This window comes from Somniosus microcephalus, chromosome 31 (genome assembly GCF_052327205.1).
Source record: "Somniosus microcephalus isolate GS21.2 chromosome 31, FLI_Smic_1.0, whole genome shotgun sequence".
Classification (NCBI taxonomy): Eukaryota; Metazoa; Chordata; class Chondrichthyes; order Squaliformes; family Somniosidae; genus Somniosus; species Somniosus microcephalus.
The window spans coordinates 38,563,260-38,575,351 of NC_141017.1; the positions used below are offsets into that span (position 1 = coordinate 38,563,260).

Sequence of the window (12,092 nt, forward strand, 5' to 3'; positions counted from 1 at the left end):
TTCTTTGTGTGTGTTCTCTCTCTTTTCCAGGATTTTCTTGCTGTAACTTAGATGGCCAAGAGGCAAAGGAATGAACGCACTGCCCATCAATGCTGTGTCTTCTGACAGTTAACTACGTGACCAATGAATTCCGTCTCGCCCTCCTCCGTTCAGTACATCCAAAGCCAGGAAGACTTGCGCCCCTCGGACTCTAAGAGGCGATTGCTCCCAGGAGCCAGCGAGCATGAGCACAGCTGGAACGGCCATTATAATTCAGCAGAGACGCCACAACAGAACGAACCAGATGAGGTGGACAAGATTAAAGCTAAGCTGATGACCGCGTGGAATAATGTGAAATATGGTGAGGGCTTTTTGCAGAGATGGCAATGTTTCCAGAGCTCCAGGACATTGTTTCTTGTCTCTTCATTTCCCGTCTTGTCCTGAAGGTGCTGTCTCATGTTGGGTCAGTCCCACATCTGTCCTTCCTCCGGTACCTTGTCGAAATGGCTGTTGAGAGGCATCGTGCCCTCGCCTGACTTTCTCGTGCGCTACCTAGCGGCAGTATCTGAAGCTAGGAGCACGCAGACTCAATTGATCGCTGCTGCTCTGATCAGCTAACACTGCATAGACTGGGGATTAAACCCTGATCTGTGTAGCTCAGCAATATCCCAGGAGGTACCCTTACCCAAAGAAAGAAAGACTTGCATTTCTGTTGCGTCTTTCGCGACCACCGGACGTCTCAAAGCGTTTTACTGCCAATGAAGTAGTTTTTAAAGTGTAGTCGCTGTTGTTATGTAGGAAACATGGCAACCAATTTGCGCACAGCAAGCTCCCACAAACAGCAATGTGATTATGACCAGATAATCTGTTTTTTTAGTGATGTTGGCTGAGAGAGAAATATTGGCCCCAGGACACCGGGGATAACTCCTCTGCTCTTCTTTGAAATAGTGTCATGGGATCTTTTACGCCCACCTGAGAGAGCAGATGGGGCCTCGGTTTAACATCTCCTCTGAAAGACGCATCTCCGACAGTGCGGCACTCCCTCAGTACTGCCCCTCCGACAGTGCAGCACTCCCTCAGTACTGCCCCTCCGACAGTACAGCACTCCCTCAGTACTGCCCCTCCGACAGTGCAGCGCTCCCTCAGTACTGCCCCTCCGACAGTGCAGCGCTCCCTCAGTACTGCCCCTCCGACAGTGCAGCGCTCCCTCAGTACTGCCCCTCCGAAAGTACATCGCGCCCTCAGTACTGCCCCTCCGACAGTGCGGCACTCCCAGAACTGCCCCTCCGACAGTGCAGCGCTCCCTCAGTACTGCCCCTCCGACAGTGCGGCGCTCCCTCAGTACTGCCCCTCCGACAGTGCGGCGCTCCCTCAGTACTGCCCCTCCGACAGTGCGGCGCTCCCTCAGTACGCCCCTCCGACAGTGCGGCGCTCCCTCAGTACTGCCCCTCCGACAGTGCGGCGCTCCCTCAGTACTGCCCCTCCGACAGTGCGGCGCTCCCTCAGTACTGCCCCTCCAACAGTGCGGCGTTCCCTCAGTACTGCCCCTCCGACAGTGCGGCGCTCCCTCAGTACTGCCCCTCCGACAGTGCGGCGCTCCCTCAGTACTGCTCCTCCGACAGTGCGGCGCTCCCTCAGCAATGCCCCTCTGACAGTGCAACTCTCCCTCAGTACTGCACCTCCGACAGTGCGGCGCTCCCTGAGTACTGCACTGGAGTGTCAGCCTAGATTTTTTGTGCTCGAGTCTCTGGAGTGGGACTTGAACCCACAATCTTCTGACTCGGAGGCGAGAATGCTACCAACTAAGCAACTGCTGACACAGACCTGTCTCATGTACTTTGATTTTAATTTTAATATTTATAGTTGGAACAGACACACTTTTTGGTTTTTTTAAATGAGTGCTGGCGATTATGATCAGGGAACTGGCTTGGACACATTGCTAAATCTGACTATGAGAGAGCTGAAAACGATGAGGCTTAATACGTGTGTCTCCACTGATAATCAAGTTGCCTCACACTGTTGGCTTTAATATATTCCCCTCCCCCTCTGCCAGTGGTGTTGTCAGCACGTGTTATGGGGAGGATTATCTTCAGTAACCCGCTGTGCTAACCGATTTCTTTTCTGCGTCTCTGTAGGTTGGGTGGTGAAAGGAAGAACAAATTTCAGCAAAACTTCCCCCATTTTTCTGCTGGGACGGGGCTACTGCTTTGAGTCAGAAGGTATTGCGTTCATATCTGGGACCGGGACACACTGTTTGTGACTCTGTCTGCCACTAAGTGCCAGAACTGCTAATACCACCACCATCTGCTTCCCTTCCCCGCAGCTGATTCACCGTCCAACCCAGACACTGGTTACCAGACAGGAGACAACCAGAATGGCCCTCCGACCTCGGTGGAATTGTTCCGGAGGGACTTTGCCTCGCGGATCTGGTTGACATACAGGCGTGAATTTCCTCCGCTGGAGGGTTCTGTCTTGACCACAGACTGTGGCTGGGGTTGCATGCTACGCAGTGGACAGATGCTGCTGGCTCAAGGATTTCTTGTCCATCTTCTATCTCGAAGTAAGTCTTGCACCCTTTGTTTTAGCCTTTTCTCTCTCCTCTCCTGAATGCACTGACTGTTGCCGAGGTGCAATCCACAGGTGTGAGCAAGTGGCCATTTTTATAGCCGGGAAGCCTGGGGAATGGGTGCCAGGCTATTTACCCAAGGGAGAGGCGTCACAGCTGAACACTATCCTGCCTTTATCTGTCGCTTACGCACTTCCCCGCAGGCATCAATGAGTAGCAATCTGCAGTCAGTAATCTTGCCTGGTACTCTCCCCTCTCTTTCCCCTGCCCAACAAACTCTAGCCTGAATTGCTGCCCAGTTGAGATCACCTACCTCAGTACAGACCAGGGATCAGACTTGGCCTACAAGGCAAAGAAATGCACTGGGCAATTCATTTACCCACTGAGATGAAAGCTTATGTAGCATTATAATGAATATGTTGTCAGCGTATTGCAATACATAGAAAAGGAATAGTGTGCACCTTAGAGTCACTCCAAGGCTGGAATCTAGTGAAGGATTTGAACACACGAACTGCAAGTGTGATGAGCTGGTGTGTAATAAACCTCGCTAAACTCCAACTTTACTTCCTACATGTAAAGTGTGTTTTAAAATTGATTCTTTGTTTCCCTAATGCACTGAGAGCTCAGCCATACAGAGCAGAAGGTCTCGGGCAATCTCTGGGCAATGTTGAGATTAGCCGCAGAAGTCCTCCAATTGACTTTACTGTCCTTAAGCTAAGGAGGAAAAATTCAGCTCAGGTTCCTGCTCCTGATCGCTATCCAACCACTGCTGGTGAAAGGTTTGCATATGTTGGGTGAGAACAGGGTCAGTCTTGGATGCGATACATCCCTGCCACTCTTGAATAGCCTTTACCCGCCATCTAAGCCTTGTTAGTGAAAAATGACTACTTGGGTGGGGTACTGGAGGGCAGCCTGGTACCAGGAGAATCTTGCTAGCTTGAATGGATTTAATTTCTGTGGTATTGGCAGTCTTGGTTTGTAATGACCCTTTTTCTTTCAGACTGGACCTGGCCTGACGCATTGCTCTCTGTTGAATCAGAAGCTGAGCCCAGATCACCATCCAGATTGAACACTGCAAACTGGCCAATCTTCTCTGAGGTCCTTGGCTCGCAACTGGACAGAAGTAGAAGCCTCGGGGCTACCCAGAGAGCCACCGTGACACAAACACGTGCACGGACGTGGAGACGGGACAACTTTGCCCAGTACAATAGGGACAAAGAGGAGATGGAGCACCGGAAAATCATCTCCTGGTTTGGAGATCACCCCAAGGCTCCGTTTGGAGTACATCAGCTGGTGGAATACGGGAAGAGCTCCGGGAAGAAGGCTGGGGACTGGTATGGCCCATCCATTGTCGCGCACATAATCAAGTGAGTAAAGCTTATCTGCAACAGAGGCAAAGAAAGAACTTGCATTTATATAGCACCTTTCAAATCTTCAGGCCATCCAGAAGTAATTCAGTAGTTGTGAAATGCTTTGGCAGTGCAGACACCATTATGTAGGCAAATGTAGCAGCCAATTTGTGAATGGTAAGATCCCACAAACAGCAAATGAGATCAATAACCTGTTGATCTGTTTTGATGGTGTTGGTTGAGGGGTGAATGTTGGACAGAACGTCAAGAGAACTCCCTGCCCTCCTTCGAGTAGCGCCATGGAACCTTTTACATTCATCTGAGCAGATGGACAGGGCCTCGGTTCCATGCCTCACCCGACGGACGGCACCACCGATAACGTGGCACTCCCTCAGTACGGCACTGGGGTATCAACTTGGATTGTCTGCTCAGGTCCCGGAAAGGGGCTTGAACCCCAAAATCTCCTGACTCAGACAAGAGTGCAACCACTGATCCAAGCTGACACTTGGCTGACTAGCTCGAGATGCGAAGGGTTGATGATAAGCTCCAACACTTGATGTCAAAAATTAAAAATAAGTTTTTGACGCAAGATCGCTGGGAACTGAGTCATCGGTGCCAAATTATACCGCCCGTTTACTCATTTCCTGCCATGTGATTGGCTCCTCTGATCGTTTGTGGGTAAGTGCAATACCCAACAGTATAAACTGGGAAAGTCCTCATTCAGTTGTTAATCTGGGCTGAGTTTGCTGATTTTAGCAGGTGGCTGCTATTATTGGCCTTCGAGCCCCCGGGCTAAGTCGAATAAATTAGCCAGGGCTCCTTCCCTTGGTCGCTGTGCAGTGACCACTGTGAGAAATTGTCTCTGTGCGGGCACTGGAAGAGGACAGAATCAGGCTGGGGCTGCAGCAGCTCCCACTGTGGAATAAATAGCTGACACAATGCCTCGGCGCACACGTGAAGGAACATCACTTGGCCGAGGTGCTGAAAGGCTGTCGGCGCCCGTACAATTGCACCCCAGGATGGGTCTGAAGAAATACTGGCGAGCTGAATTGGTTTGCAGTTATATTTTTATCACGGTAGTTGGTTTGTTGGCCCTCATAATCCTGCTTCTCCATTTCTTGCAGGAGAGCAGTGGAAAAAACTGAAGACACTGAATCTCAGAACTTTACTGTCTATGTAGCTCAGGACTGCACAGGTGAGTGTGCACTGTGGTTCATTACAGGGGTACACTTTCAGCACTACACTGCTTATTACCTCGTGAGGGTAAGATCCCCTTTCTTGAATACTTTTTTCATAGAGGTTACTGTTGGTGGAGGTATGTTCCTCTGTTGTTTTATTTATATTAGATGGGAGATTTGATCAAAATTATGAAGGGTTTTGGTAGAGTAAATAAGGAGAAACTGTTTCCAGTGACGGGAGGGCCGGTCACCAGAGGACACAGATTTAAGGTAATTGGCAAAAGAACCAGAGGCGACTTGAGGAAAAAAAAAAATTTACGCAGTGAGTTGTTGTGATCTGGAACGCGCTGCCTGAAAGGGCGGTGGAAGCAGATTCAATAGTAACTTTCAAAAGGGAATTGGAGAAATACTTGGAAGTCAGGAAAAAAATTCAGGGCTATGGGGAAAGATCAGGGGTGTGGGACTAATTGGATAGCACTTTGAAAGGCACGATGGGCCGAATGGCCTCCTCCTGTGCTGTGCCATTCTATGATTCTATCAGTCCTTCATCTGCCTGGCCAGTTGCATGGCAGCCGACAGCATAGAATAATCACCCTGTTCCCAAGCCACTACCTCCTGAATTTTCCATTTAGCTGCTCAAAGACTTTAGTCTAAATATTCAAACTCAGAGGAGCCCAACCCCTCTTCATAGAACTATGCATTAAGGGTTTGTGCTGGAGTTCAGTCCCTTTCTGTACAGGTGTATTTACACTGTAAACAGCAAACTCTGAGCGAAACACACTCGAGTTTGTTGTGGGTATGGACACTCTTTAATGCTGCTGCGGGAGCTTTGCCAGCACTTGTCTCGACAGCAGTGGGAGAAGGTGGCGTGTGAGAGTGGCCCAAGGTGAGCTCCTCCTTCAGTTTTTCCTTCTGTTGCAGTGATGACGAGCTACGTTTTTTGGGAGGGGCGAGGAGGGAGTTTAAAAACTAGGCAAAAGTATCTGCTGTCACATTCCAGCCTGAAAAGGCTCTAATTGGATTGACTTGCTGGACAACCAGCCATCCATTGTTTGTCCATATCTTGTCCCAGCTTTCAATTGCTCATGCTTCAGAAGAACTTCTCTGAAGTAACATCCTATACCCATTAATTGGAATAATTCGCTGCCTTCCAATGATTTATTGGTACTATTCTTACCATTAAAGGGTAGGTGGAAATGCACTGATTCTGTTGATCGGAAAACCCCTTCTCTAAGAAGAAAGAAACAACTGCATTTATATAGCACCTTTCGTAACCCCGGAATGTCCCAAAGTGCCTCTAAGCCACTGAGGTGCTTTTGAAGTGTAGTCACTGTTGTAATATAGGGAAATGCGGCAGCCAATTTTCACCCAGCAAGCTCCCATGAACAGCAATGAGATAAATGACCAGATAATCTGTATTAGTAATGTTGTTATGAAGGATAAATATTGGCCAGGCACCAGGATAACACCCCTGCTCTTGTTACAATCGTGCCATGGGCTCTTTTACATTCACCTGAGAGGGCAGACAGGGCTTCGGTTTGGCGCATCAAAAGACGGTACCGCCGACAGTGCAGCGCTCCCTCCTTACTGCTCTGAAGTGTCAGTCTAGATTATATGCTCAAGTCCTGGAGTGAGAATTGAACCCACAACCTCCTGACTCAAGAGGCGAGAGTGCTACCCATTGAGTCATGGCTGAGACCTACACCTGACCCCTCAACTGGAGGCCGACTGCCAGTGGAACAGAGTGGGCAGAACAACTTTCTCAAATGGGTAAATAGCCTCTTGGTCCTTGATGTTATCATTCTCCGACATAATGAAGGGAAATTGGCTGATAATCGATGGGTCTCAAATCTTCAATAGGTGATTAAGATTTTTTCATTAAGTGTTGGAAGCTTCAAATCTGAATCCTGCAAAACTTCTGCCAGATAATGGTGTTGAGATATTGGGGTGGTGGATAATCAAGGTCCCGCTGTATATGTATGGAAGTTTTATGTGACTCTAAGCAGAATGCTTCTTGTTGTGGCCTCTTGGAAGTTGGCAACTATTTCTTTTCCTTCTGGGACAGTGTACAAAGGAGACGTGTTGAATCTCTGTGAGATCAGATTAAAGGGTGGCACAGTCCCTAATTTGGATTGGAAGTCTGTCATTATCCTGGTGCCTGTTCGACTTGGAGGAGAAAATCTCAACCCTGTGTACATACAGTGTGTGAAGGTAGGCGATACAGCTGTAATATTTGGGTTAGAAGTTTTTCAGTTTGCACTGTGCTTGCATCTCTCTCTCACTGGGAGTGACAATCACTTATTTTGCTTTTAAAATGCAGTGTATTTTGATGTGTATCTTAAACACAGCTCCATATATTTAACTGAGTTTGCATTGACGCCACGCTTCACAATCAGTAATGAGAGTTCCTAACATTTTCCCTGCTCAGCAGGCACACTGCCTTTCTGCTGTGAGTGCTTACTGCTTCCCTTCTGGTGTGCTCAGGTGTGCCTCCCTGTCTCATCCATCTTGTGGCCTTGCTAAACAAACGACCTGGCAATGTAGCAGGAGTCTAATTCTTGTTTGTTTGTAGGAGATTCTGAAGCTTGAATGCTGTATTGGAATCATCGGTGGGAAACCCAAGCACTCGCTTTACTTCATTGGATTTCAAGGTAGGTGTTGGAGTAGAGTCGATCGTTCTTTGTTCTCCATCTGACTGGAAGGGCACAGTGGTCTGAGCTGAGCTGGGCTGTGGACTGAGCAAAGTGATCAGGAAAGCGAGCTGGGAGTCGTAGCTGAATCTGCATCTTTAATAAGCAATGGGTGTGAGGCAGCTATTGGGAAAATAAATATGGTTGTCTCACACCATTGAGTACAAAATGAAAAGCACTAGGGAAATAGAAGGCTGTGGTTCATTGGGAGCATTAAGCTCCTTGTTGGTACTTGCACATGGTGAAGGATCTGGAGTCTCTGAAGAGGGGACAGAGGTGAGTGACTGGGAGGATATCAATCTTTACGTTTTTAGTTCTGAGGCTTTAGGATTTTTTTTTTACTTTTGAGAAGCGCTGGCCCAGAGGGAATATGATTGAATTTTTTTTTTAATGAAGGGACTGGATGCAGCGCAGTTAATAGGTTATTTGAATTTGATCAGGCTGGTTGGACCAGAGGTCGTGCCATTTAAATGTGAAGGCAAACAGTTATTTTAGATGCCAGGAAGTATTTCTTTACAGAGAGAGTCGTCATTGTATGGAAGAAATTTCTGTGACGTGGTGTGTATGGCATTGCTACCGTCCCTTTGAAAAGGAACATGACCAGTTCCTGGGGGAAGAGAACATTGCCAGTTATAGGGTTAGTTAGTTTGGATTGTGCTGTATCAGAGGAATTTCCCTGCAGTGGCCACAGGATTTTCTGTCTTTTATTGCTTCTCCCAGGAGTCAGCACAAAGAGGGGATGGTGTGGGAGCAGGTGGACTGGATTGGGGTGAGCTTGTTGGGCCTGATGGATTTTTCTTGCAGTATTTGTATGTTTGTATCTGAGTCATCGAGATAAGGAAGGTCCCAGGTTGGAACCCTGGTCCATGTGTTTTGTTTATTCACTTGTGGGATATGGGTGTCGCTGGCAAGGCCAGCATTTATTGCCCATCCCTAGTTACCCTTGGGAAGGTGGTGGTGAGCCACCTTCTTGAACTGCTGCAGTCCGTGTGGTGAAGGTGCTCCCACAGTGCTGTTAGGTAAGGAGTTCCAGGATTTTGACCCAGCGACAATGAAGGATTGGCCGATATATTTCCAAGTCAGGGTGGTGTGTGACTTGGGGGGGAACTTGGAGGTGGTGGTGTTCCCATGCGCCTGCTGCCCTTGTCCTTCTAGGTGGAAGAGGTCGCGGGTTTGGGAGGTGCTGCTGAAGAAGCCTTGGCGAGTTGCTGCGGTGCATCTTGGAGATGGTACACACTGCAGCCACGGTGCGCCGGTGGTGGAGGGAGTGAATGTTTAAGGTGGTGGTTGGGATGCCAATCCAATGGGCTGCTTGCTCCTTAATGGCCTCGGTGCCTGTGTTAACGAGGCGAAACAACAGCCGGGGCTTCCGATCCAGTGACCCCTGGAGCGTGAGCAGGCCTCATTGGCTGTGATGCACCTTACTGCCAAATATCCTACCAATACTCAGTATCTGGGCTCATACATGAAGAATGATCAATTGGGTGAGGTCAGGAGAAAGTTGGGCACCACAGCGAGGGACAGACAGACAAAGTTAAACAAGAAAGAAATGATTCAGCAACAGGGCCAATCCTGTACTGAATGTCCAGACACATGTACAGCAGGAGGCACTGGATAGTCAGCAGGAAGTGTCGTTAATTTTTAACACCCTTCCTCCAGGCCGAGGAACACTGACCTCTTGCATTGCCCCTAAAGCTATGCCAGCTGAGATTTCAGTGCAAGTCTTGAGTTGTAATGAAGCAGAATATGAAGTAATTGGTGCCATCACTTTGCAGATGATTTCCTGCTGTATTTGGACCCTCACTACTGCCAGCCTGTTGTGGATGTAACTAAACGCGACTTCCTGTTGGAGGTAAGCAGCGCTACGGTGTTGCTATGGGATGGGTCTGTGTCTGCAGCTGGCCTGGCCTCAGAGCGCCTAGCAGTTGCTGTTGTTTTTGTAGAGACACACAGAGACATATATTTTGAGAGCTACAGAGATTAAATTGAGTCCACAGCCTAGAGCTGTCTAGTTTGGCATCAGAAGGATTAATTTCCTCTGATTTTGGCACACTGGTGAAATCGTTTGTGTTACATTCGTGTCTCTGATATTTTAAAACAGCTGTCACCCTATTTATTTCAAATAAGATAACTGCATCATAACACAAAGAGGAACATGTATTAACCAGTGCACTAAAATAACACACCGAGGAAATGAAAACCATGTTAACAGTCTTTCTTGTAGAGGTCACAGGGATGCTTGCTGTGGGAAATTGCAGTGTCATCTTAGTGTAGTGTAGTCTGATGTTTGGGTTCAGGCAGGTTGTTAAGAGTAGAATAGAGAGAGCTTTGCACTGTGGGTGCCCTCTAGTACCTAACCAAAGTATCCATCATTCATGTGAGCTAATGCCAACAGGCCATTCAACTATATGGGGCATCAGAGCTGAGCTGATCTTGTTCACACTGCAGAACGATCAGGAGCGGGAATCTGGGCTTATTTATTTATTTATATTCTCTCCTCTTTCTCACCACCCCCCACCCTCCACTCAAGGTAGGGGGCAATCGGTGGAAGATTGAACTGATCTTGCGAACCTCCTATCAGCCAGGCGTAGATTAACAGAGGCTTGGGATGGTGTTTGGGGACCGTGGGGGTTAGGGGGAGGGTGAAGTATTTCACTTAAAAAGGGAGCTCTTCATTAATGGCTGGCTGTTTGTTTATTCCACAGTCATTTCATTGCATCTCTCCAAGAAAACTGTCCTTCAGTAAGATGGATCCCAGCTGTACCATAGGGTTTTATGCAAAGACTAAGGAGGATTTTGAAAACTTGTGTAAAAATGTCACGATGGTGAGTGTCCATTCATTCTGAGCAGTTCTCAGTTCCATTTTCTTTGAAGTTGTGTGAGAGGAAATGAAACCTGCCAAATGCTGCGACAGTAACTAAATAACATAAACATATAAGAACTTCAAAATAAACTTCAGCCATGTTTGTTTCTGTGTTGCCGGAGATGTCTCCTGGTGTTCGAACCCATAGAAACATAGAAGATAGGAGCAGGAGTAGGCCATTCGGCCCCTCGAGCCTGCTCCGCCATTCAATGAGATCATGGCTGATCATCCAAGTTCAGTACTCTGTCCCTGCCTTCTCCCCATATCCCTTGATCCCTTTAGCCTTAAGAAATATATCTAACTCCTTCTTGACTATATTTAATGAATTGGCCTCCACTGCCTTCTGTGGTAGAGAATTCCACAGGTTCACCACTCTCTGGGTGAAGAAATTCCTCCTCATCTCAGTCCTAAATGGCTTACCCCTTATCCGTAGACTGTGACCCCTGGTTCTGGACTCCCCCACCATCGGGAACATCCTTCCTGCATCTAGTCTGTCTAGTCCTGTTAGAATTTTATAAGTTTCAATGAGATCCCCTTTCATTCTTCTAAAATCCAGCGAGTATAAGCCCAATCGACCCAATCTCTCCTCATACGTCATTCCTGCCATCCCAGGTATCAGTCTGGTGAATCTTCGCTGCACTCCCTCCATGGCAAGAACATCCTTCCTCAGATAAGGCGACCAAAACTGCACACAATACTCAAGGTGTGGTCTCACCAAGGCCCGGTACAACTGCAGCAAGACATCCTTGCTCCTGTACGCGAACCCTCTCGCTACGAAGGCCAACATACCCGTGTTGTTCCAGTCCATTACTGCACTAGATCAGTCTGGCACACAGGATAAAGACCAATTTTACAAATAATACTGCACTCCTGGTGTTACTGGAGAGAGTGGTGGGCATGTGGCATTTGAGAACGTTCCACACAAAAGGCTACTAGTGAAGTTCAAAGCTGTGGGGAGTCGGGGCAAAGCTTGAGGAATTGGCTATAGAGTAGAAAACAAGGGGTATTGTTAGAGGATTTATGTTGAACTGGGGTGGAGCGGAGTACTCAGTAGAGAGCCTCGGCTCGGTGTTGGAACCACGACTGGTTCATCAATGACATGGATTCAGAAACTCGACGCAAATTTATAGACAATACCAAACTTGAAAGGTGGCAGCCCAAAAATTACTGAATGCGTTAAACAAAATATGTAAGTGTACAGAAGGCAGATCAAATTTAACACAGTGTGAAGTGCTGTACGTTGGAATGGTAAATGAGCAACACACATGCCCCATGAATGGGGTTGAAATAGTAAAGGATGACATCGAAAGAGACCGATGAGCCTCAGTAGATGCAACACTTAACATGTCCAACCAATACAGAACAGCAATGAACAAAGCCAATAGGAGGTTGAGCTACACAGCCAAAACAGTACAGCACATGTCAGAGAAGGTGGTCATCAAACTGTACAGGGCTCCGGTCAGACCG

General features: G+C 47.8%; 1 protein-coding gene across 1 annotated transcript in view; it reads left to right on the top strand.

Annotated features, from left to right (window-relative positions):
- Positions 1–12,092, top strand: part of LOC147097774 (cysteine protease ATG4D-like) — a 34,651-nt gene that overhangs the window by 14,701 nt on the left and 7,858 nt on the right. The window contains exons 2-10 of the mRNA XM_085971873.1: positions 31–340; positions 2,115–2,198; positions 2,303–2,539; positions 3,546–3,912; positions 5,019–5,089; positions 7,138–7,283; positions 7,645–7,723; positions 9,538–9,614; positions 10,468–10,587. Coding sequence (XP_085827999.1) covers positions 124–340; positions 2,115–2,198; positions 2,303–2,539; positions 3,546–3,912; positions 5,019–5,089; positions 7,138–7,283; positions 7,645–7,723; positions 9,538–9,614; positions 10,468–10,587 — 1,398 coding nt within the window. The 5' untranslated portion in view covers positions 31–123. The remainder of the gene's footprint in view (positions 1–30; positions 341–2,114; positions 2,199–2,302; positions 2,540–3,545; positions 3,913–5,018; positions 5,090–7,137; positions 7,284–7,644; positions 7,724–9,537; positions 9,615–10,467; positions 10,588–12,092) is intronic.